The sequence below is a fragment of the Plecotus auritus genome (assembly GCF_963455305.1).
Source record: "Plecotus auritus genome assembly, chromosome: 13".
Lineage (NCBI taxonomy): Eukaryota > Metazoa > Chordata > Mammalia > Chiroptera > Vespertilionidae > Plecotus > Plecotus auritus.
This window is the reverse complement of record NC_137779.1, coordinates 28,416,105-28,442,108: the sequence shown is the minus strand read 5'-3', so window position 1 is coordinate 28,442,108 and position 26,004 is coordinate 28,416,105. Positions and strand designations below refer to the sequence as shown.

The following is a 26,004-nucleotide window of genomic DNA, read 5'->3' as shown; positions in this document are numbered from 1 at the left end:
GCGGCTGGCGGGGCGAGGGGCGCTCGGGCTCCGTCCCCAGCCCCTGGCCCCCGGATAACGAGGGGCAGCTGGCGCCGTCCATTGGCAAGTGACAGGCACTTGACTACAGCCCGACTTCCCGTATCTCCGGCCCCAACCCCTGTCCTACCTGCCCCCACTCCGGGAAACTTCCCCGCGACTCCGTGACCGGTCTCCATGAGTAGCAGCCGCTAATCTTGGTTCCTTTTTGTAGTAAAGCAGCTGAAAGGCTGTCCCCTGACTTGGGCACTTCCCCTGCGTTTTCCTTACCCTTTTGGTGTTTAGAGCGCTTGGCTTACTAGAAGAGAGAACCAAGTACCAGTGGTGCTATTTACGACGGGGTTCTGGCTTACAGCACAATTGTTGGGTGAAGGTTTGTTTTTTAATGGTAGTCATTTTGAGAGGGAAAAGTTTCAGTTTCTTAAAAGAGTCAAGACTTCTGACATTGTATTGTTCTCAGAGACAGTTTTGTGCTCATTTATCTTCCAGGTGCAAAGAATTGTAGACCCAGGAGCCATGGATAGGAGAAGTGTGGGTGACATAGAAAATGGAGATGCTTTCCTTGACTTGAAGAAGCAACTGGCCTCCAAATCCCCCCATCGCTACACAAAAGTAGGTTTTGTTACTAATGAAATAGTGTTTCTTTGTAAAGGTGGGGAGGTTGGTAACATTGTGTAGGTATTTCATTAGCGTTATCTAAAGTGGTAGTGTCATTCTGATTCATGGACTACAGAAATGTTAACTAGAAAGCATTGCTTTGAACTTTTTTCCTGAACGTGTGAATACCCAGAGTTTAAACTAGAATTTGCTTCTAAGTAGCTTTCAGGTGAAAGGAATGTGGGCTCAGGTCCCATATGAATTTGCGGACCAGTCAGTATATGGTGGCACACAAATTCTGTAACTGCTGGTATGTTGTTGACTTACATGCTATAGAGTAAGAATGGCATCTCTGAGATGGCTCACAAAAGCAGTGTCCTGTGTTTTCAGGTTTTCTTAAGAGGCAAACACCCCAAAGGAATGCTCTTGGGTGCATTCTAGGTGCTTGGCTAGAGTAACCAGATTTTCAGTTATTTTTTGTTCCTGTCACAAATTGAATATGGACTCGCAGAAGTAAGACTTCAATTATATTTCCCCTAGCTGAAAAATCATGATTTTAAACTGCTCATGTAGATATCTGCTTTTGCCAGGGGTGGGAGGGGGGGTGCAAAACACCTCAATGTCGTATTTTTATTGAAGCTATTGTTTCCCTCAGGATCTTGTTGGTTACTGAACGTTTCTGAAGAGGTTGACAGGACTGAGTGAGCTGTGAATTCATTTCTGGTTCCCTGCAATGTGTTGGGCTGGAGTATATAAAATGTGCCTGGGACTGTTGACAGAAAGGATTATGTCCTAGTTGGGTCCATATCTATACTTTCTTACTGTGGACCCAGTCGAGGACTCTGAGGTGGTTATTGTCCCTGGCTCGCTAGGGTACCGATTGGTTAATATTTTAAAGTGAGGCCTTGTTTGTGTACTTCTGTCACTGCTCTTACCTACTTGGTGAAGTATCGAACGCTGTCAAGTAATATTCTTTTTTAGCATTTAAAAAAACCTCTCTAGAGGGAGAAAAATGTGTTCAAGTGTAAAGGAGTTCTTGGTTAATTTCTGTCTTACTGCAGTCCGTTTGGCATAACAGTGAGAGTTGATAGAAAGCATTCTACTTCATCCAGGTTTGGTCTTCCTAATGTAGTTCCTCTCAAACCTGAGGGTGCTTGTTGAGTAGTATTCACAACTTAAATTCATTACCTAAAATGGTGACAGGTGCGTTTTGAATGGAGAAAAGCTTATTAAATGAAGGGAAACTTTTACAAGCTTCTGTGATTTCAACTCTGCCAGAACTTTTTGAATGAAGTTCTGACCGGTAGTCTACGTGTAGAGTACTGACACTTTGACGGGCTGACTGAGGCTGGCATGTGTATTTCATCTTAATGTTTATCCATCTTGATGGTTAAGTCATTTTTAGAAAGTTATTATTGGTTTCTCTTGGGGTAGAGCGTATGTATGTCTACAGTAAAGAATAAAAAGCTCATTATAGCCCATTCTTTATAGTCCAGCCTCAATATTCTGTACCTAAAATGGTTAAGAAAAGCATTTCAGTGAATGACAGTGGAGCTTAGATTTAATAGTCTTCTCGACCAAATTTAGTTGAAAATAGGCTTACTTTCCATTCCATTCAAGAGGATTTAGTTAATGGCACTTTCAGGGTTGTGTTTAGGCAAAGTTAGGGTAGTGCTTTCTCATACGTTACCAACACTAGTAATTTCATGTGGGACTTGAGGCAAACTAAGCCTTTCTTCTCTTGAAGAAAGCTTAAAGCAACCCTGAGTTCTGAGTCCCATAACAAATGATCTGTTAGCTCCACAGCTGGAATAGTATTTGAGTTCGCCTATTCTTTACCAGCATACAGAGACCAAACAATTGGAATAAGTAAAGCATTTAGTAATACTTCTGCCACTTCATGTTCATGTGCTAGAAAGTTTAGAAGCAGTAGGAAACTGTCCTCAGTGATTTTCTTAAGTGATATTTTGTGAAAACTTTTGTAAACGTGGGAATTTTACTACAAGGTCAAAAAAATTTAAACCCATTGGCCAGATGAGAGGCTTCTTAACCTTTGACCCTTCGTAGTTTATCATTCAGTTGTTTTTATGGGATAACATTAATAGTCTGTTCAGAATTTGAGGGCTTTTTTTCCCCATGAAGGTAAGGGGTCCAGATGTTGGGCTAAGTGCTTTTAAGGGTAACATACCAGAGTTTCCTTGTGTCCGGGGATCACCCGTGAACTTTGTAAAGTGTGAATTCTGATGTTAGGTCAGAGGTGGGCTTGAAGTTCAGTTTTTTAACCAGCTCCCCGGTTAAACACTGCTGGGCCACCGACCACACTGCGCTCTGGTATTCCCTGAACAACCCCGATGCATGTGCTGATGTTGTCAGGCTCTTTCTGGTTCCGTTGGTGTCCATTGTGCTTCATGAATATCTCAGGAACTGCAGTAAGACTCACACTGGTACTTTCAGACCTACCCCTAAGTCTCAGGGATGATTAATGGGGACGGTTATAAGTGGATTTTTCAAAAGCACCTGTTGTCCTGAGGCGTTTGAGCCCTTAATTTATAAACGATAGAGGTCCATTTTGCCAGGTCAGGTTACTAAGATCAAAAGCTGTGTTTCCGTAGTATTTAAATGTGCGTTTATAAGTTGATTGGGTTATATTGAGAGACTTTTGGAGGTTATAGAGTGGGTCTCACCTCGAAGTCATGGATTAAAGTGGTTTAGACCAGCGGTCGCCAACTGGTGGTCCGTGAGGTCCGAAAGGTTGGCGACCGCTGGTTTAGACAGTGGTTCTCACAGCGTGGTCTTTGAACTAGGACTTAGCATCATCTGGTAACTTCATCTGGTAACTTGTAGAAATATAAAATCTCAAGTCCCATCCCAAAGGTATTGAGTCAAACTCTAGGGATAAGGCCTAGTCATTAGCATTTAACAAGTCTTTCAGGGAATTCTGACTCTGATTCTAGTTTGAGAACCATTGGTTTAGGAAACGGGATAGTGATGTGTATTAGTGAAGAAGCTTTGGGACCCATTCAGTTTTTCTTACCTTCCTCAGAGGTCCTTATTTACCAGTTCTTGAGGTGTAGCGCTTGCTATTCTGTTAGTGATATCGTCTTCTGCGTGAAATACAAACTAGAAATGCTTTGGACTGTCCTTTATTCAGATCCATGTGTGTTCTCTTCAAGTGAACGGACTGATCTTAGACCGTGGAGTGTGCATACTTAGTGCTATTCCTCCTTTGCTGTTTATCTTCCCACTGACTCCTGCCAGGGGACAGGAAATAAAAACAGAGGACACTCAGAACATTCATCTGGATAGTGACCAGTTAATCATGCATGTTAAATCTAAAAAGTAGGTGTTGGATTATCTGAGCTTAATTTCGCACCATTTTAGCCATCAATGTCTGTAAGGGATCTTTAAAAGAGGCCACCCTAATTTGTGGCTGGTGGGTAATTGGTCACAGCGATGCAGCCTTTAAAATGTCTTTACTTTAAAATCATTAAGAAAGTAAACAACTGAAGCGAACTGGTTTGAGTAACCCTCCGAGCCTTCTTGGAGAAAATTAGTTGCAAGACTTGAAGTCAGCAAACTTCTGAGAAGAAAACAGTAACTGTGATTTAAACCCTAAGTTGAAATCAATAGTCAGATGGTTGGTTTTTCTTGTACAAAGGTCTCATTGATAATGTCAGGGTTGTTCAAGGAATACTAAAGCCTAGCAGCTCAAAGTATGGCCATAGGTTTCTCTCATAAATGAATTGAACAGGTGGCATTTCAGTGGCACACTTAGTTGCAAACTCCTTAAGCTACTGTAAAAATAGGGATGCCTGTTTATATGGGAGAAAGCAGAATTATGGTATGAAAGTCATGATAGCCCTGGCCGGGTCGCTCAGTTGATTACAGTGTTGTCCTGATACACCAAGGTTGCAGATTCAATCCCTGGTCAGGACACATACAAGAATCAGCCAATGACTGCATAGGTGGGTGAGACAGCAAATTGATACCTGTCTGTCTGTCTGTCTCTCTCTCTTCCTCTCCTATCCCCTCTCTCTCTAAAATAGTAAGAAAGAAAGGAGCCCTGGCTGGTGTGGCTTAGAGCGTCAGACTGTGCACCGAAGAGTCATGGGTTCGATTCGTGGTCATCGGCATGTACCTGGGTTGTGAATTCACTCCCTGTCCCCCACCCTCGGTCAGGGTGCTCCCAGGAGTCAACCAGTCAATGTGTGTGTGTGTGTCTTTCTCCCCCCCCCCCCCCCACTTTCTCTAAAAAGTAATGGAAAAAATGTCCTCAGGTGAGGATTAACCAAAAAAAAAGAAAAAAGAAAGAAAGGAAAAAATCATACAATTTTAATGTTTCAATTGGGCAGAAAACCTAGCTAACTGATAGTTCTTAGAAGGGGCCTGGCTGGCAGCAACATAGATACTGTCTTCTAACTGCTCTTTCCTACCTGTTCCAATTCTAAGTCATTTTGAAAATTTAAGATTTAGGGCCTTTGCCCCCATGAGTATCGTCTCCTATTCATGGTGGGCACTTCTTGCTAGATAAGGAACCAGTCATTTTACAATTGGAACCTTTTCTTTTTTAATTTTTTAAAAAATTGATTTTAGAGAGAAGAAGGAAGGGAGAGAGGAAAAAAAAATCCATCGGTTGCCTGCTGCATGTGCCCCCTCCAGGGATATGTGCCCTGACTGGGAATTGAACCCGCCACCTCTCAGTGTAGGGGACAACACTCCAACCAGCTGAGCCACTCCAGCCAGGGCCACAAGTGGAACCTTTGCCATAGAATTTTAGGAGCAAAGCTTTTGCTTCAGGAAAGGGTGCGATGAGAGGAGGCCCTCTCAGGGGAAGCCTGCCCACCCAGGTGGCTGTTTCCCTTAGGGTTCTCAGTGATTGTTTTGGTTTATTTCACTGCATTGGCCAGATCCAGAAAAAAAATACTTCCCCTTTTTTTTCATTCCCTCCTTAGCTTCAAATAACTTCTTTCAGTAGAAGAAAGTCTTTGCATTAAGTCAGCCACCATTAGATGCTTGGGTGAATCCGGGGGCTAAATCCTGACTTGCCTATTAGAACTGTTGTGCAGGGTTCCTCTTGAGCAACAAGCCTCATGAATGAGGATGGTGGGATGTATCCCTGTGCCCCCATGTTGTTAGTTCACCATTGCCCTGGGTATCATCTATGGCTGCCATTACCCCATTGTGACCTATTTTTAAAAGCTTTCTAATCTTTACAGAAAAGTCATGTAACTTGGTAGAATGAAATATCAGGTCAGTCAGCAGTCATCTGAGAGTCTGATGGGCCAAGCCCAGTGCTGGTGGGTGTGCGGAGGGCAGGGACTGGCAGAGGTCAAAGGCAGGCCCAACCCAAATGCTGCTCCAGGGATATTTGCCGCCTTTGGGAAGGAAGAGCCAGGCAGGCTCCCAGGTGAGGTACTGGGATCACTTCTAGAGGGTTTTGACCATTAACAAGGAAATAAAACTTTGAGAGTTTTTCTTTGTTGTTTTATAAAATATCTATGTTAATTTTTAATGAGCTTTCTACTCTTATGAATTGAATTCAGATCACAAAGGTGAAGAATATTTTCCCTTTATCATCTATGGCTTGAGTGAAATTCTGTGTCAGTGTCGTCAAAGTGCATAGCTGCTTCTCATGGGATTTCTGCAGAAAGAAACTGGATGAGGGTTCTAACCACTGTTTTGGGTTATGCTCAGATTCATTGGCTTTTACTTCAGTACTGGTCCCTAAAAGTAGGTGTCCATATTAGGAATTCCCAAATGTGTAGATTGTTTTGGGAGGCTTGACTTTTTTTTTTTAAGGAAGGCTGCTAAAACTAAGAAAATGTGTCTATACTCTCTAGGGTGCAGCTTATTCTTGCCTGGTCAGGTTTTAGTAACCTGTGCAGAAAGTAAGGTCTCACATGTTAACTCTTCTCCCGATGATAATTTTAGTGAATTTGTTCATGATCATTAAGTTCCCGTGGGATCTCAGGACTCAACAAAAGGGTAATTTTACACTCCCTCCTGAAATACTCAGGAAAGGAGCACTTCCAGTTCATGGTGGGCACTTTCTTTTTCTTTTTCTCTTTTCAATCAGAGAGGAAGGGAGAGGTAGAGAGAGATAGAAACCTCAGTGATGAGAGAGAATCACTGATTGGCTGCCTCCTGCACGTGGATGGAGCCCGCAACCCGGGCATGTGCCCTGACCAGGAATCAAACCGTGACCTCCTGGTTCACAGGTCGAAGCTCAACCACTGAGCCATGCCGGCCAGGCCATAGTGGGCACTTGTCCAAGTATTTTCCCTTTAGCTAAAGTTGAAGGTTTTCTTTTAAAATATCCCAAAGTGGTACCTTCCCAGGAGTGATTGTTGTTAAGGGCTCTTGATGAGATAGCACGTCCTCTTGAGAAACTGGAGAGCTGTGAGGCCAGGAAAAAGAGTCATCTGCCTGTGCTCGCCTACGCCTGGCACCCAGGAAATGTTCAGTGGACAGTTATGAAAAAAGCAAACTTGGTGTTGACTCCTCCCCACCTAAGTGGGGGGTCCTCCCAGGCTGGGATACCTGTGTCTTCTGCAGTTAAGACTTTGCTAACAGGTTCCAGCTCTCTCAGCCCACGAAGAGGAGCACTCTCAGGTTTCCCAAATGCGCAGGTGGGCCTTGGGTCACCTTTTGAGAAAGGGCCTGGGTTTAGGGTACTGCTTCTCTTTGGGGTTTGCTGGCAGTCTTCTGAAGGTACAAACATTCACTGCAGAAATGCACAATTTTGTATATGATTCCTTGAGGCCCTGAAATTGGTTTAAGAAGCCCTGCTCTCAAGAACCGTAAGTATAAGTTTACCTAGACGTTTAAGTTATTCCCGTCAGCTTTTACAGTCCAGGAATGGTTTTGTTTTCCCACTTCTCGGCCTATTATTGAAGAAAGGGGTTCTTCATCCTCCGTAGACATTCCGCTAGAGGTGTACCCTGTCACAAACGGTACTGCTAGCATAGTTAATGCCGGTGTGCAACTGGCTCATTGCTCTAGCTTGTGCTCCTTATAGGTTTTGTATAGTCACTCACTTGAGTATTTGTTCACACCTGGAAAATGCCACGCATATAAAGTCAACAAAGAAAACTGGAATAATGTGGGAGGGGAAGTTAAAACACTTTTACCAACCTGAGTGACTCTTGTACCTGAGAGTATTGGCATTTATCAGTCTATGACTGAGTAATAAATCTGTAAGAAGAGAAATTAAATAATTTAAAACATTATCCTCTGGTAACTGAATCTCTCACTTGTATTTACTTAAAAGTATTTTTATAGAGATATAATTCAAAAATATAAAATTCACCCCTTTTAAGGTACACCACTCAGTGGTTTTTAGTAAATTCACAAAGTTGTGCAGCCTTCACTACTAATTCCAGACCTCAGAAAGTGTAACTGGGAATAAGGGGAGACTACCGTATATGGTTTGTAATTTTTCCTCCTATTTTGGGGGTTGTCTTTTCGCTTTCTTGATAGTAATTTGAAACACAAAAGTCTCTAAATTTGAAGTCCATTTGAAAAATCTGTCTCCTTATAAATTGGCACCTGGTGCATTTAAGAGTGGTAACATTAGCAAGAGGTTTCAGGTTAGCCCTAACCGGTTTGGCTCAGTGGATAGAGCGTCGGCCTGAGGACTGAAGGGTCCCAGGTTTGATTCCCGTCAAGGGCATGTACCTTGGTTGCGGGCACATCCCCAGTAGGAGGTGTGCAAGAGGCAGCTGATGGATGTTTCTCTCTCATCGATGTTTCTAACTCTCTATTCCTCTCCCTTCCTCTCTGTAAAAAATCAATAAAATATATATTTTTTTTTTAAAAAAAGAGGTTTCAGGTTAGCCTGATGCTTCCATACCTTGAGGAGCATTCAGTGTGGAATATATTATTGGACAGTGATTTGTGAGAAAATGTGTCTTAGCAAGAAACTGATCACTGTTAGATTATTTGCCGGTTTTGTTTGAGCTTCTTGTAAGAACCTTGAACTGACTCCAGTCCTTTGGGGAATAAGTCAGGTATAAATAAATAGGAACTGTTTAAAATGCTTAAACACTCAATTATTGAAAACAAAAATAGGCAAAAGTGTGTGAAATATTATTCAAAATCACCTTTTGATTTCTCTTTGTAGGAGGAGCTGTTGGATATAAAAGAACGCCCTCATTCCAAACAAAGGCCTTCATGTCTCTCTGAAAAATACGACAGGTATGTCGAGCGGGGGCTGGGGGGCAGGTACTGCTTTTGGTCAACTTCTTGTTATATCAAACTTGGTACATTTAGAATTGTATTGTTTTGGAGCTTCTTGATAGAATTATGAGTGGGGAGATAGGGGTTTTGACTTTGAGCTTCAACACAACATATCACAGATAAACTATGAACATGACTAGCATATCATTACATCGTCTTCATCATTTTCATTATTAATTAGCTTTGAACATTAATTCAAAGATTTGAGCTGCAAGGGACTCTAGAACAGCTAAACCAGTTCCCTTTTAACTAATTGGTGATGAAACTAAAACTAGAAAATAACTTGGTCAAAAGCACATGGTCAGAAAGCAGAATTAAGACTTGACTTGCACACAGGAGTCCCCATTAGGGTATTTTCTCTCTTCCAGTGGCTTTTGCACTGTGCTTTGAGGGGCCTTCTTAAAGGTCTGCCCCAGATACGCTGATCAGGAGGACTCTGAGCCTTTTCATCTGTGCCCTGCCCCCTTCCCCCAACTCCTTCAAACAAGAGCCATTCAGATAAGCCCTCTCGTATCTTGGGCACCTTCCTAAGAGGCAGAGGCTTTGGTTTGACAAGACTATAGCTAAAAATGTTCTGGAAAGCTTTACATCGCACTTTCAAGGTCACTTCTTAAATGTCAAGGGAGATGGTTCACATTGGTCTGCATTTTTAAAAAATATATATTTTTTATTGATTTCAGAGAGCAAGGGAGAGAGATAGAGAGAAACATCAGTGATGAGAGAGAATCACAGATTGGCTGCCTCCTGCACGCCCCCCACTGGGGGGGATCGAGCCTGCAACCCAGGTATGTACCCTTGGCCAAAATCAAACCTGGGACCCTTTAGTCCAAAGGCCGACACTCTATCCACTGAGCTATACCGGCTAGGGCTGGTCTACATTTTTAACATACAAAGCACCCATCTTGGTTGAATAATACATACTCATCTTATTTTTGTATATGGACTGTTCAGAAGGTTGCTAAATCTGGACTCCTCATCTGCTTTACCCTGATGAAGGGGATACTTGAATAACTGCTATTCCACATGGACTTAGGGCTTTTTAGTAAGTCTCAGATAATCTGTTGTTGTTTTTCACTAAAGCTGTAAAGCTTTTTTATTCCTCAAATTGAATTTTCTTATTACAGCTGTCTCTTCTTGGCATAAAATAAAGTTATGTGAGTACACACATTCACTTTTATTCTGAAGTGGAGACATTGTGCCTAGTAATGCTAATGCAAATAAGAGGAAAAAGGCTCTCATTCTGCTGTTTCTCATCTCTGAGAATTAAAATTTGTTGGGTTCCTAAACTCTAAGCAATCCTCAAAACCACACTAAAAGACAGGTCATATCCCCTTTATGGTGAGGAGTCCGAGACAGAGAGCTTGACTCACTTATTCAAGAAATGTTCGATTGGTACCTGCCATGTGGTAAACACGGAGTCTGGTGCTGTCAAGTACTTCCTTCGTGGAACATTGGTCTGTGGAAGGGCACAGTCAGACACTCCTAAGAGGCCGTCATTGCCACCAGCACAGGCTGTGAAGGACAAGGCGGAGAGCAGAGGAGTGTGCAGTGCAGCTGGTCTCATCGGGGGCTGGGGCAGTCCTTTCTGCAGAAGAGTGCAGGGCATAGCTCAGGCACTTGTCTAAGGCGTCCCTGGTGGTGACGGCAGAGCTAGAATTCGGTCCCAGATCACTGGGCTCCAAAGCTGCTCTGCACGCTGTACCACCTGTCAGCCCATCATTAGAGGGGGAACAAAATAAAACCCAAACCACACGTTTTAGGCTCTTACTAGTAAGAGCTTGTGGGGAAAACTGAGACTATGCATAGGAATTCTGGGAAAATACCCACTAAGCATTCTAGGAACTACTTCTAGTGAGAGGATTAGGGGTTTTTCCTCCCTTGTACTAAACTGAGTAATCATATTTATGGCGCATATTCTTTGTGTAGAACAGGCATAGTTACTGTAGTCCACATGCACGCCAAGGTTTGTGATCTGAATGTTTCATTTATGCACAGACCACTAGTTTTCAAGCAACTACTGGTGTTACATGAACAACCACAAAGTATTACTGAATTAATAGTTGCTTTTGTTTTCATCTTAAAATAGATAACCATTTTTAGCCATTTTTATGGCAACCATGATGTTTTATATTGGAAAGGGATTTCCACAACTTACTGCTTGAGGAAGTTCATAAATGAGACGACATATGTAGTACCTGGTGTAAGTGCTAACTGTTGGTGCCCTTTGACTTGTAGTGACGGTGTCTGGGACCCGGAGAAGTGGCATGCCTCTCTGTACCCAGCTTCAGGGAGGAGCTCCCCAGTGGAAAATGTGAAAAAAGAGTTGGATACAGACCGGCCTTCCCTGGTGCGCAGGATAGTAGGTGAGCACACAGTCACTCGGAAGTGGGGGCAGCAATTTTGGAGACAGTGCTCTTTGCTGCTGGCTTCATTCTTAGCTGTGAGAGCTTTGTGCAATGAGGAAATGGTCATTATCAGGAAACTGATTTCTAATTGAATTTTTCCTGATTAGCAGAGTAAAATCATAGCCTTCCTGTGTAGCAGCAGTGGCAAGTAGACATATTAGGCTATGTGTGTGCTTTTGAATGAAAAATACTGATGTCATTCGTTGACGTAGATAACTGAGTTAGGTTGGTAGGAAGCATAAAGCTGTGCTGGGAATCTGGTTATGCTTAGTGTCATATATGAGACTAGTCCTCAGGTATAAATCAGTTCTGGCAGTTTTTAATCCGTAATGGATTATGATATGAACACAGGGTTTAGATATGGTTTGAGACTGGAGTAAAGTTTCATCTTCCATACCTTTACCCCTTTAAACTAGAAAAGATATTGAAGAGTGAAATGGAAACCTGGCAATATAAAAACTAGTCAAGAAATTTGTTGCAAGAGGAACTCCTTTTGAGAAGACGACCCGTCATAAAACAAATTTGGAACTGCGCAAAGAAAATGGGGATGACTTTAGTTTGAGCTGTAAGAAAGACCCTTCCACAAAGCATCTACCAGTGCAGTAGTGCAGTAATGTCCCTCAAACAAAGACTTCTTTCTAACAGAATCATTAACGATGTGCCACAGACTTTATTCCAATGACGAAAACTTAGAAGCAGCCTAAATGTCCATCGTAGAAATGGGTTGAGTATGTGTGAATGCTGCATTGGTTAGCTGTTAAAAACATGTTGGAGATGTGTTTACCAAGTTATATAAAGCTGCCCATGTTATATCTTCTGTTGGAAAAAACTGAGACACTGCATAAAAGTTCTGGAAAAGTACACACCAGAATGTTTTAGGAACTGTTTTTGATGAGAGGATTAAAAGATTTTTCTCACTTACCTTTAGTTTTCTGGTTTTTCTAGGAAGAATTTTTGGGTGTGTGTTAACATGTTTGCTTTTCTTACACCTTTATTGAGATATAATTGACATACAAGAGACTGCACATAAAGCATACCATGTGATGTTTTAACGTGTATACACCTGTGAAACCATTACCACAACCAAAGTAAGAAGCATTTCCATCACCCCCAAGTTTCCTAGTCCTCTTCTGAGTCTCTTCTCCCCAGACAAGCACTCATCTGCTTTCTGTCACTCTCGTTTACATTTCTAGAATTTTATAGACAGTGTGCACTATTTGGGTAGCTTCTTTCACTCAGGATAGTTGCTTTAAGATTCATTCATGTTGTTGGGTATATAAGTAATTCTTTTTATTTTCTAGTAGTATTTCATTGTATGAGTTTGCCACAGTTCATTTATCTATTGGTGTATATTCGGATTGTTTCCACTTACTATTAATGTACTTGAACATTCATGTACAAGTCTCCATGGAAACATATGCTTTCTTGTCTCTTGGGTAAATAGCTTAAAGTAGTATGGCTGGGTCATATGGTAGATGAGGTTAACGTTTTGAGAAACTGCCAGGCTGTTTTTAAAAGTGGTTATACCAGTGGTCGGCAAACTGCGGCTCGCGAGCCACATGCGGCTCTTTGGCCCCTTGAGTGTGGCTCTTCCACAAAATACCACGTGCGGGCACGCACGTACAGTGCGATTGAAACTGTGGCCCATGCGCAGAAGTCGGTTTTTGGCTCTCAAAAGAAATTTCAATCGTTGTACTGTTGACATTTGGCTCTGTTAACTGATGAGTTTGCCAACCACTGGGTTATACCATTTTACAGCACTGGGTGCGAATTCCATTTGCTCCACATCCTTGTCAGCACTTGGAATGGTCAGTCTTTTTTTCTTTTTCTTCAACTTATAAGAGAAAGTTTGTTTAGAAAGTTACAGAGGTAGTGGAAGTGAGGCAGCGGGGCTGCATAAGGTCAGGAAACAAGTTAGGGAGGCAGAAGGAGAGCCCTGGAGCTCAGGAGAAAGTCCAAGGTGATGTGCCTGGCGGAAGAAGAGCGGGAAGGGAAAGGCCTGGCGTGCTCTCAGGAGGGAGCGCCGGCCATTCTTTTTGAGTGTAGCCATTCCAATAGATGTGAAGTGGCATCACATTATGGTTTAATTCGCACTTCCCTAGTGGCTAATGATGTTGAATATCTTTTCATATTGATATCTGCCAACCATATATCTTTGGGAGTGTCTCTTCATTGGATTGTTTTTTGAGGGTTTTTAGAGTTTTCATATGTACCGGGCACAGGCCTTTATGAGCTCTATGGTTTGAAATATTCTCTTCCAGTCTGTGCTGGTTTTTCCATTCTTTGACTGCTGTGCCAGGTTCTCAACAACATCTGTCCAGTGTCGTTTCATTTTCACATCGAGGAAATGCCATAGCCATTTAACTCTGTTCATATCAATTAGCCTCTGGTAAATAGGTTTTGTTATGCATTGTTTCACTTAAAGTTAAGGAATCTACCAACTGTCTTAAGAGAGCTTAAGAGAGGAATTATTGTATCTGTCAAAGAGTAGAGGTTTTAAGTTATGATCAGGCACACTTTATCATTTTTTAAAAGGGATGATTATGCTCTTGGTGTCATGCCTAAGAAAACTTTGCTTAACCCAATGTCACAAAGATTTTCTCCCATCTTCCAGAAGTTTTATAATTTAAGGTTTTACATTTAGATCTATTACCCATTTGGAATTAATGTTTGTATATGAGACCAGGTGTGGATTCAAGTTCACTTGTTTGTGTGTGGATATTCAACTGTTCAATACTATTTGTTGAAGAGACTAACTTTTTAAGTAATTTTTTCAAATGCTGACACCTATAACTTATTAGTTGACAAAACATTTGCTGATAATTACATAGATAAGGACATAGTCAAAAGGGATTATGGAAACTAATCTGGAAAATCATTTATGATGAAATACATTTATTGCTACTAAAGATAAAAAAGCCAAAGGCGGCCTTATGTAAGTATGTCCTGTACATGTTACTGGGTAACTCTTAGTGGTGACTCTTCTCCAGGAACCCCACCACCACCAGTCATGGGCATACCATGGAGGAGGGAAAGGCCCTTGCTGGTTTGCTTACCTTTTTGTTTCCGGCATCTTTCCAGATCCACGAGAGCGCCTGAAAGAAGATGACTTAGATGTTGTTCTCAGCCCACAGAGACGAAGCTTTGGAGGGGGTTGCCACGTCACGGCTGCTGTTAGCTCCCGGCGCTCAGGAAGTCCATTGGAGAAAGACAGTGATGGCCTTCGCCTGATTGGAGGACGAAGAATTGGCAGTGGGAGGATAATCTCTGCCAGGAACTTTGAGAAGGACCACCGTCTTAGCGATAAGGACCTGCGGGACTTGAGAGACAGAGACCGAGAGAGGGACTACAAGGACAAGCGTTTCCGGGTTTGTCTTCTAGGTTACTTGGCGCCTTGTGTACTGAGGGACTCAGTCGTCACCTCATTTGTACCAGGTTACTTTGAGATCCTGGATGAACACGGCTCATTCTTAAACCAGATAGGGAGGAATAGAGAGAGCTGGATGGGGCAAAGAGGGGTTTCAAGTCTACATCATAGTGTCTTCATTGCACTGTTGAGTATTACTTAATTCATCAAGGCCTTGATTGAGGTAGAAATGCCTTAACTAGAATTTTCTTTTCTATCTGCATTATGTACTTTTCCAGAGGGAGTTTGGGGATAGTAAGCGTGTCTTTGGTGAGCGTAGAAGAAACGATTCCTACACAGAAGAAGAACCAGAATGGTTCTCAGCTGGACCCACAAGTCAGTCTGAAACCATTGAGCTGACTGGCTTTGATGATAAGATACTGGAAGAAGATCACAAGGGGAGAAAAAGAACAAGGCGACGGACAGCCTCTGTGAAGGAAGGTCAGCAAAAACGGGGAGGGGAGCTCACTGTTCTGAAACGCGATATGCTTATAATTGGCTTAATTAGCACTTAGAAATGGGCACCATTTATTAGGAAGTAGCAAGTTCTTAAAGTTGCAGCCTGATTTTGAAATTGCTTCCTTTACTATCTCCTCAACTTGCTCTGCCTGCAATGCTAAACAGAAAGTCCTCACATTATCCTGCTAAGAGCACAGTGCACACAGAAGGATTCCCAGAGATAAGAAACGTGGTAGATGCAATGGGGGTCTCATTTATTGAGCACACAGAGTGGTAAGCCTTTTGTCTATATAACCCTACTTCCAACAATCCTGTGAGGTAGGTGCTTTTATGCCCATCTTGTAAGTAAGCAATTGAAGACAAAGGGGGCTTTAGTTACTTGTCTGAGTACACCGAGGCAGTAAGTAGTGAAGCTGCGAGTTGAACAGAATGTAAGCTGTTACACCTTTTTCCCTAGGGTCATGCAGGAAACGGATAGGTAACTTGGGAGACTTTGTTCTCGGTTCCTTTTCCTAGGTCCCTGCCTTTTGAGTTGATCATAATAAATGGCCAGTTGTGTTTGTCTGCTAGTGTACATTCCTACTCATACAGACTCTCAGTTGTCAGGTGCAGTCTGCTTTCCAGAGAGCTTAAAGCTGTACACAGTCCTGGCTGGTATGGTTCAGTGGTGAAGAGTGTCAGCCCATGTACTGAGGGGTCACGGGTTCAATTCCTGGTCAAGGGCATGTACCTGATTTGCAGGTCTGATTCCCCCACCCTACTGGAGCACATAGGAGAGGCAACTAATCAATGTGTCTCTCTCACATCCATTTCTCTTTCTCTCTGTTTCTCCCTCCCTCCCTACCACTCTCCCTTTAAAAAAAAAAAAAAAAAAAATCAATGGAAGAAATATCCTAGGGCCGTGGTCGGCAAACTGCGGCTCGCGAGCCACATGCGGCTCTTTGGCCCCTTGAGTGTGGCTCTTCCACAAAATACCACGGCCTGGGCGAGTCTATTTTGAAGAAGTGGCATTAGAAGAAGTTTAAGTTTAAAAAATTTGGCTCTCAAAAGAAATTTCAATCGTTGTACTGTTGATATTTGGCTCTGTTGACTAATGAGTTTGCCGACCACTGTCCTAGGGTGGGGATTAACAACAGAAACTTGCATATGGGGCACTCGTGTTGCTTGCAAAAGCCATTCATCTGTTAAGAGATGTCCCCATCATAACACAGAATTAGGGTGAATAGGATAAAAATTAAAGTTTCTTTTGTAAATGTATGAGTCTTAGTTGGGACACAGAACTGCAATAATATCTTAGCTTGCTGAACCCTGACTTAAGTGGTGGTGCAGATGCATGTATAGAGACAGAACCAAATTAATTTGGTCCCATTTTTAAGCAGTAAGAGACATGCAAAGGCCACTGATTTAAAAAAAAAAAAAAAAAATCTTGTTAGAAAAATAATCTGGTACACCAGCAATTTTCAAGCTTTTCCATCTCATGGCACAGGAAAACTAATTACTAAAATTCTGTGCCTATCAAAAGCATTTTTTGCTGATCTGACAAAAAATAGGTATGATTTTGATTTTTACAAAAAAATGAATAATGTAGTAATTGCCTACCCTTTTTGCTCCAAAGTAACTTTTTAAAAATATCAGGTGCCTACACTTGTGTAGAAGAATTTCTGGGACCAACAATTACCTAATCATATGCTACCTTATATACATTTCATTTTCAAAATTGAGCTATCAGCTGTTAAAGTGTATCTACATTTTTTGGGGACACCCTGTATTTATGGTTCAAGACAGGACATTCATACTGGAGGGCTGTTGTGTTGGCTGTTGTCATTTTTTTTACTTTGGCAATCTAAGGGAGAAGTCAGTGCCCCTGACTAAATAGTCAGGTATTAAAAATTCTTGTGGCGCACTAGGGGGAAATCACTGTGGGAAACTTGAAGAATGGGCAGAGGAGGAACCACAATTCTTCTTCCATAAGAAGAGAACTGTTTTCTACTGAAAATGCTGTGCTGTAACAAGAAGTCTGCTTTTAAAGTCACCTATGGCTCTTCTGCATGTGTGCTGATGGCTGAGGCCACAGACTACGTCTAGAGCAATTAGCTTGATCAGACTGTTTCTGTCCCGGTTTTGCTTCTAGGCATAGTCGAATGCAATGGAGGAGTGGCCGAAGAGGAGGAGGTGGAGGGCATCCTTGCACAGGAGCCTGCTGCAGATCAGGAAGTGCCGAGGGATGCCGTCTTGCCTGAGCAGTCCCCGGGAGAATTTGACTTTAACGAGTTCTTTAACCTTGATAAGGTGCCATGCTTAGCTTCGGTGAGTGTAGCAGCACACTTATGAAATGGAGGGAGCAGCTATATGGTTAAATTTGACCTATGTCTTTAACACATGTCCTTTCGAGGTATTGTTTTTGTTTGAGGCCCTGGGGGGGTTTAGACTTTTATTTATTTTTTTGTTTACTTAAATCTTCACCCAAGCGTATGTTTCTGATGACAATCAGGTGTCAGCCTTATGGGAGCTCCTTTGTAGGTGGTAACAGTTTGCTTTTCTCTTGCTGCCTTTAAGATTCTCTCTCTGTTGTTAATTTTTGGCGTTTTTAATTATGATGTGTCTGGGCGTGGGCCTGTTTGGATTCTTCTTGCTTAGGGTTCTCTGTGCCTCCTGAACTTGTGTGACTTTTTCCTTTTCCAGGCTAGGGAAGTTTTCTGCCATTTCTTCAAACACGTTCTCTGTCCCTTTCTCCCTTCTGGCCTCTTCTGGCACACTTAGGGGGAGGCCCTACCGTTAGAGCGTCCCAGCTTGCTCTGTGGTAAAAATGACAGACTGGATAAGCTCCAAGCCTTCTTCTCAGGTTTAAAATGCTGTCAGTTTCTGGTAATTGGCATTTCCAGTAAATGTGTATAAAAGTAACTTGCTTTTATGTTTTAGCTGTAATAAAATTTAGCTTCTCTACGTGAAACAAAGTTGGTAGATGGTCAGAATATACAAATGACTTTCTCAACACTTCCTGTCTTATCTTTAGAAAATGTCCAGATGCTTTTATTCAGGTCCTTTGCTTTTCATGTTCCTTCTGTATATCTTCTGACTTTTGATCAGAGGAAATAAAAGGATTAAAATAAAAAGCTATTTCTGCTATTTATAATATAGCAAAACGCTTTTCAACATTAAACTGTTTTTAATAGCTGTAGCTTTTAGTTACTTTTAAAATAATTCCTATTTAGCCCTGACCGGTTTGGCTCAGCGGATAGAGCGTCGGCCTGCGGACTCAAGGGTCCCGGGTTCGATTCCAGTCAGGGGCATGTACCTTGGTTGCGGACACATCCCCAGTGTGGGGTGTGCAGGAGGCAGCTGATCAGTGTTCTCTCTCATTGATGTTTCTAACTCTCTATCCCTCTCCCTTTCTCTCTGTAACAAATCAATAAAATATATATAAAAAACAAACAAATAAATAAATAAAATAATTCCTATTTATCACTAAGGTGATTGTATATTGGATACGATTCCCTATTTTTCAGTGCCACATCACTCACAATGCTTCTCTTATGCTGTAATTATTGTAAGTGCACGTAAAAGTCAGCATTAAATGAATCTACAAGTGGAATGTGATTGAAACTATGAATAATACCTCAGAAAATAGAAGTACCACAGATAATGATCAAATTAGTGTCTTGAATTAAAATCCCTTAGGTGAAAGGAGTGTTTTGTGGCTTAGTTTGGGTATGTGTTATGAGAAAATTCTTCCAGATAAGAATAAAAGAATAAATTTTAACTTCCACTGCTGAACTTTGGAAACTGGGGGTTCTAGACTTCAGATAAAAGAGTCACTAACTCTGTCATCCATGTACCAGTTTGGGGGGAAATGTGTTTTTTATTATTGGTATAGAAGTAAAAGTTTATGCCTACTTTCAAGGATGTGCCTCGTTTTTGGATTGACATTTGCTTTATGTTTTCTAAATGTTGATGAGAATACTATAGTGCATAAAGATCAATTTTGGTATTTAACTGGATTTATGTTAGGGTACGGTTGAAAAATTTATTTTTAAAAAATGTTTAAATATGTTTTAAGAAGGGTTGGTAATAGAAATTACTATTATGAAATAGTGTTGAAAAAAATATTTCCGATCATAGTGCATCATTTAGTTGGCCTTATTATTAAGCCAGAAACCATGGAAGTTGGATTTAAAACAAAACAAACACCTGAAAACTCCTCATTAAGTTCAAACAGATATTAGAGATGCGTTAAAAGTTCATCTTCACATTCTGATATTTTCTAAACTTTGACTTGGAATTGTGATCTATGAGCTCTACTTTTTAGCTTTTGGCTTCTGAAATTACCAGCATTGAACTTTATGATGTTCATTACAACCATGAGACTGTTTGCAGCAAGGATTTTCTTTCATCGGTTATCCATACATGGTATTTAGTTGCCACTCCTCAGCTTGGCAATGGAATGCTTTACTCTTGGTGCTGATTTTGATTTTGAAACTATGTCCTGCAAGAACATTCAGTAGTTCATGGATTTGTCTAATGAGGCAAAGGATAAAAAACACCATTTCTATGGCACAGTGGTTTTGCTTTATATGCTTAGAAAATACATGGTTGGTTATGCTCAAGTTTGGGTTACTCAGAAATGACCCAGGAGGGAAAGAAAAATGAAAGATGTTCAAAATCCTAAGTTCTGAAAGTGTTTACCTTCAGGTCAGCCACTTCAAAGGAAGTATCAAAGTAAGTGACCCTTTCTTAAAATTTGAAACTTCTTGTCCCTTTCACCTAGAAACTATTATCTTAACTCCTTTTGTCTTTCCTTTTAGATGATAGAAGATGTTTTGGGAGAAGGGTCAGTCTCTGCCAGTCGATTCAGTAGGTGGTTCTCTAACCCAAGCCGATCAGGAAGCAGATCCAGCAGTCTTGGTTCAACACCACACGAAGAACTGGAGAGACTTGCAGGTAAAATGGCTTCAGATTCTGGCCAGAGCCATAAACTTGAGCTTTCTCTGATACTGTTCATTGTCTTCATTAGTCAGTGGTCCATTAGGGTAAAGGGTCTCTGGATACTGAAAAAGCCTTCAATTTGTATCCTTTTAATACTATTTGAAGCTGTGTTTTTGTGCTTTATTGGGGTTAATTAATTATGAATATATTTACTTGCATTATTAGGTCTGGAGCAAGCCATCCTCTCTCCTGGACAGAATTCGGGGAATTACTTTGCTCCTATACCATTGGAAGACCATGCTGAAAATAAAGTGGATATTTTAGAAATGCTACAGAAAGCCAAAGTGGATTTAAAACCTCTTCTTTCCAGCCTTTCTGCAAATAAAGAAAAACTTAAAGAGAGCTGTAAGTGTTTATTAGAGTCTGCTTTAGGTATCTGAAAAAGCTTGAATGCTCAGTCTTAAGTTAATGCTATTTCATCAAAAGTCAAATATATGGTGGGTTTTGTTGAACATTCTCCAAAAAAAAAAAAAAATTTTTTTTTTTTTTATCAAACAGTACCACCTCTTCGAGAACCTGGTAGTCAGTGGGTCCTGGGACCTCTATTAACCCTTCCACCCAGTCCTCACCTGGAGCCCATTTATAACACTAGCGAATGCTGTCCTCCTGAGCAGCATTTGGCAGCTCCTCATATCTTTGCCCCAAACTGCCATATTCTTGTGAGGTTATAAGCCTTCCACAGGAAACAGTGATACAATAACCATAGTGCTGGCGGCAATCGTACTGATGTTGGGCCAGCAGGGATTCCTGCCCCTGGTGACAAGTCTCCAGAAGACCATTACAGGGGTCCTCCGACAGGAGATGCGCATTAGGATCTTGTCAAGTCTTACAGCTTATGGCCCCCCGTTTCTAGCACGGGAGCATTTTAGGGTTAGTTTATGCCATCTCTTACTCAGTACACAATTATGGCCTTATTTCAACTGAGCAACAATGATTTTAAGTGTCTTCAATCTATTTTTGGTGTCATTCTTTTTTACTTTCATCTTAACCATGATGGTAGCCAAAGAGAATTCCTACCACGTATTCCTTTGCTTGACTTAACCTGGACTCTCTCAACTTTTCAGCACATTCAGGGGTTGTACTTTCAGTGGAAGAAGTAGAAGCAGGGCTCAAGGGCTTGAAGGTGGACCAGCAACTGAAGAATTCAACTCCTTTCATGGCAGAACACTTAGAGGAGACCCTGAGTGCTGTTACCAGCAATCAACAGCTCAAAAAAGATGGAGATATGACTGCATTCAACAAGCTAGTGAACACCATGAAGGCAAGTGGGACTTTGCCTTCTCAGCCCAAAGTCAGCGTAAGTATTTGACACAAACTCCAGCCTTTTCTCCTTTTCCCTCTTTCTGTTCCACTTCCCACAATAAATGGATTTTTAAAAAGGTATTCTGAGTAAGTTGGAAATTTTTTTAGTAGTCATTTGGTCCTTCATGCTTTTGTGTGTTCTTTAATTATCGCTGAGCTATTTGTTACTAGAAAAAGCAGGTTTGTGGTTAATCTACATGTCTTGTGGGTGACAGTATAAAGTTTGAAAGAGTCATACATAACTTTCGTAAGTCATTGCTAAAAAAATGGTGATGCATATCTTTTTGAACTCCAAAGCAAGTTTTTTGTTTATTCAGCTACTTGTTAAAGTAACTTACTATATATTTATAGTCAGATCTTTTCCACACCTTCCAGTTACTTCCAAATACCCGGGCTTACCTGCTTTGTTGATTAGGCCGTTGGCAGTTATACAAAACATTTGTCAAACAGGACGGATTTTTTTCAAGACAATTGTGACTCTAAACTTGTAAAACACCTTTAGGCATGAAGTTGGGTTACAAGGTGACTGAATATCAGTAAATGCAGGTGTGTAGCACATACTGGAAGCTTGTCAGAACACCTTAAAGGGTGGCTCTCAGCCATGGCCTATGTGTCAGTATTGCTCTCCTTGATGAAAGTGATAAAGGAAGCAGGATAAATCCGAAGAATAAAAACATAGACATTCCATTTGCTATGTTAGCAAATTTACCAAATTGAGTGTTGCCTCTTGTTTTCTCCTTATACTTCTTATCTGGGAACTACAAGTTAGCCTGGCAGCAGTAACTGATTCATTGTGCCTTGACCATGGGAAGGGAACTGATTTTTGGTGTTTCTCATATGACCAGCAGTTAGGAATAGAGATTCCCACAGAAATGCCATTGTTCTGGCCTTACTGCTAGGACTGTCCACCTCGGAAAGGTGGCATCTCAGGGAGATAGACTTCTCCCTGAGTATCTGACCACACCATGCCAGTTTAGGGGAATACTTCTTGTAAACTGCTTTAGAATTATTTCTGCTCAAAGAATTATTAGATACAAGGGCCAGATTAAAAGATTGCAAACTCTTCTGTTCTCCTTCCTTGTTACCTTTGTGTCTTGGTGACTGGGTCACATCTTGTACCTTCTTTCTTGTAGTTTGAGTCAAGAAATGGGAACAGGAAAATTCAACAGTTCGCCTGATGCTTTTGAGCATTTTGTTTTAGATATGGATACGATTCTAGGGTTTGAAAGTAGCACAGTTGACGCTGAGTTGTTAGAGGAACTATTTCAATGTTTTGAAATATATGTTGTTTCACCCGAGGGGAGGAGACTCAAACACCTATTTAAAGGTATGGATGATATAATTCAAGTTGCTAGGCAAAGAGTAACAAATTCAACGTAACCTAGGAAAGAAAGCAACATGAAAAATAATGTAGTAAGCACACCAGGCATTATCCCAAAATATTGCTTAATTTGCATGTTGTTGAGTCATGGTCTACATCTAAAATCAATTTTTAATTACTGTGGCTGTGTGTGTGATGTATACTATTTCTGATCTGCCTATGTCTGTTTAGCTTCAATCATGTTTCCTCCTCCAAACATGTTGGTTCAATCTAAACTCCATTTCAAATTCAATTGTAGGCTCTGTATAGTAAACCATATAGTATAAAGTTGCCTATTTGTTTTTTGTTAGAAGGAATTAAATGACTTTTTAGGATATCTCTTACTAAAATCATCTGCAGTGAGTCCCAATTCCAAAACCGACAATAAAACATCTGGATAACTTTGGGCTATATTCATGCCCCAGGACACTGCTGTGGGCCTTGGCATCTCCACCTAGCGGAAGGGAAACTGTACCGGAGAGAGCACTTAGGCATGAGGATGTACTGAAATGCAGGGAGGTAATGCAAGTTGGATGCAAAACATAACTGCAGCTGCATTAAAAGAGCAAAAAGTGAAGGAATTGAATTTCCCCCTGTATGTGAGACCCATTTGAAACAGCTTGCTTATAAATAATAGTTTAAATCTCCTGAAATATGAAACTCTGAAATGTGACAGTTCTGGCCTGAATGTTGTTTACTAGATTTTTAGTATCACCTGGTTTATAAATCTTGTTACAGTGTAGCAAAGTTGCCTCAAAAACTAAAATCTATAAATTATCCAAATTTTCCGCATGGGGTTTCTTACTAAGGTACTCCCACTTTCACCATTTCTTTTCTCCTTTGTTTGGTCAGTGTTAGAAACCGTTAAATGCACTAGAGTTACTACAGGGAGGAAAAGACCTTGTCTGAGGAGGGTCTCTGAGTGGACTCTACATGTACATGGGGAGATACTTTCTGGTCCCAGGTATTTGGGACCTATATGATGAGAGAGTGGAACATGTTGATTTAAGTTTGTTTTCTGTGACTTTGACATTATTCTGCTGTTACATGTTGACTCCTGAAGAGTTTTTAAAACTTTCTTGTGGTCCCCAATTAATCTTTAAGTTAAGTGTGTAAGAAGGTTAAAACCAGTTTTCCTCTGACTTTTTTAGCGAAACCTTGAAAGCCATTTGATGTCCCCTGCTGAGATTCCAGGCCGGCCTGTCCCTAAGAACATCCTGCAGGTACTTCACAAACTCAACCCGAGGCCTCGGAGTCCGGACAGTAGTCCTCTGAACTGGTTTTGTAGCGGGCCAGCTCTGGGCCTGAGAGAATGATCCGTATGTTGCCTGGCAATTTAGGATATGTCGCAGCCCTAACATAGTTGTCGCTGTTAGTCTCAATGTGGGATGGGGAGGTAGCTAAAAAAATGACAGAGCCCTTGATTTCCAGTTTGCAGGTTTACAATTTCTATGGAAATTTAAAGTATCTAACCTGTATTGATAGCACTAACTTACAGCAGTGTTGCTAACTGAACTTTCAGAGAAATGTGTCGCATGTACATGTGACAAGTCCTTCAGTGGAGTATGAGGGAGATTCATCGTTGGCTTCTGAAAATCAATCCCTAATCCACAGCCTCTGACTAGGAGGGAGAACTAGTTGTGTTCACGAGGATTTGACTTTCTGCCTTCTAGGAACTTCTGGGTCCACCAGTTCAGAGACCTGCTTCTTCCAACCTTCTGAGCGGCCTTATGGGGAGCTTGGAGCCTGCATCTCTACTAGGCCAAAGAGCACCATCTCCTCCCTTGTCACAGGTGTTTCAAACACGAGCAGCCTCAGCAGACTACCTTCGTCCTCGAATACCATCACCAATTGGTAAATACTCGTGTGTAGATGTCCATCCATATGTCCATGTTACAGTTTTGTTTTTTTCTCTTGAGATTGATCTAAATTGGATCCAGCTCTTTGGTCTTTTTCCTTATTTCGGGAATTCAATCCAAAAAAGTTAATTTGACTTCCTGGGTTTTTATTCTTGATAGAGTATGTCAGAGTACTGGCTCTTTACCAGCCTAATGAAGTTGGTACACAGTCATTTGTGAGGTCTATGGCTAATTCAGAATATGAAGGGAAGCATTCTTCTATCTTAGCAAAGTGTTGTGCATAATCTGCAGGTGTTCCTACCACCCTGGACTACTTTAGGCCTCCTGCCAGTCATGTTTTGCGAGGGAGTTTTTTTTGTAATCTTCCCTCCACAATTAGGGAGATAGAATGAAGAACTCCCCATAAGGCCACTCAGTGCCCTGGTCTCTGCTTTGTTACCAGCTGGCTTGGTGATAATGGGCCAAATCACTGGCTGGTGAAGCTCTTAAAGGAGAAAGCTGACAGCTTAGTGGGGAAGATGGATGCAGCAGCAGTTCAGGTCATTCCGTGCTGAGGTCCACAAAGCCCCTGTGCGGGCCGACACTGAGGAGGGACATCAGCCCAAGAAGTCAGTACTTCTCAAAAGAGCTGGTGTTCAGGAGCAGCATGTCTTGGTGATAATGCCTCTTTGATGGACATGTGCTATCTTGACATTCACTGATACTATAACTTTTCCAACAGGTTTCACACCAGGACCACAGCAGCTACTCGGAGATCCATTCCAAGGCATGCGCAAGCCCATGAGCCCTGTCACGGCCCAGGTCCAGCTGAGCTTTCTCAAATGCAATCTATTGCCTGCTTTTTACTTTTCTTATTATTTACGGGGTGGAGAATTAGATTGCTACAATTCTTGGAGGTGGTTTTTAACTATAATTCAGGCTCAACTATATAATTCAAGTAAAGGCTAAAAAATTGGTGGACAGCTGAAGTCATATTTAAATAGTTAAAATCCTCTTTGGTGGATAGCACGATTTAGGTTGCAGCATTTAATTTCTTTCAGCTGCTGCTTACAGAGGGTGAAGAGAGACCTTTGTATAAAGTTCAGTGACTGTCCTCCTCCTTCTGATCCTCTGCCACTTCTGTTCAGCAGATGAGCCAGCTAGAACTGCAGCAGGCAGCAGCTTTGGAGGGGCTGGCCCTGCCACATGACCTTGCAGTGCAGGCAGCAAACTTCTATCAGCCTGGTTTTGGCAAACCACAGGTGGACAGAACCAGAGATGGCTTCAGAAACAGGTAAGTTACTAATCCTACCCTTGTGGGGATTTGCAATTTAATTTTCCTCAGATTAGCAAATTAGTTACCCAGTGTAGTTGCAAACACGGATGCGTTGTACAGCA

General features: G+C 41.5%; 1 protein-coding gene across 2 annotated transcripts in view; it reads left to right on the top strand.

The window, feature by feature from the left end:
• Positions 1 to 26,004, top strand: part of EIF4ENIF1 (eukaryotic translation initiation factor 4E nuclear import factor 1) — a 34,157-nt gene that overhangs the window by 545 nt on the left and 7,608 nt on the right. For both annotated transcript variants that reach the window (XM_080650803.1, XM_080650802.1), the window contains exons 2-14: positions 508 to 630; positions 8,738 to 8,811; positions 11,089 to 11,216; positions 14,340 to 14,626; positions 14,904 to 15,105; positions 17,255 to 17,430; positions 19,926 to 20,061; positions 20,272 to 20,451; positions 21,171 to 21,403; positions 23,920 to 23,991; positions 24,442 to 24,622; positions 25,349 to 25,428; positions 25,758 to 25,900. In XM_080650803.1, the coding sequence (XP_080506929.1) occupies positions 535 to 630; positions 8,738 to 8,811; positions 11,089 to 11,216; positions 14,340 to 14,626; positions 14,904 to 15,105; positions 17,255 to 17,430; positions 19,926 to 20,061; positions 20,272 to 20,451; positions 21,171 to 21,403; positions 23,920 to 23,991; positions 24,442 to 24,622; positions 25,349 to 25,428; positions 25,758 to 25,900 (1,988 nt within the window). In that variant the 5' untranslated portion in view covers positions 508 to 534. The remainder of the gene's footprint in view (positions 1 to 507; positions 631 to 8,737; positions 8,812 to 11,088; positions 11,217 to 14,339; positions 14,627 to 14,903; positions 15,106 to 17,254; positions 17,431 to 19,925; positions 20,062 to 20,271; positions 20,452 to 21,170; positions 21,404 to 23,919; positions 23,992 to 24,441; positions 24,623 to 25,348; positions 25,429 to 25,757; positions 25,901 to 26,004) is intronic.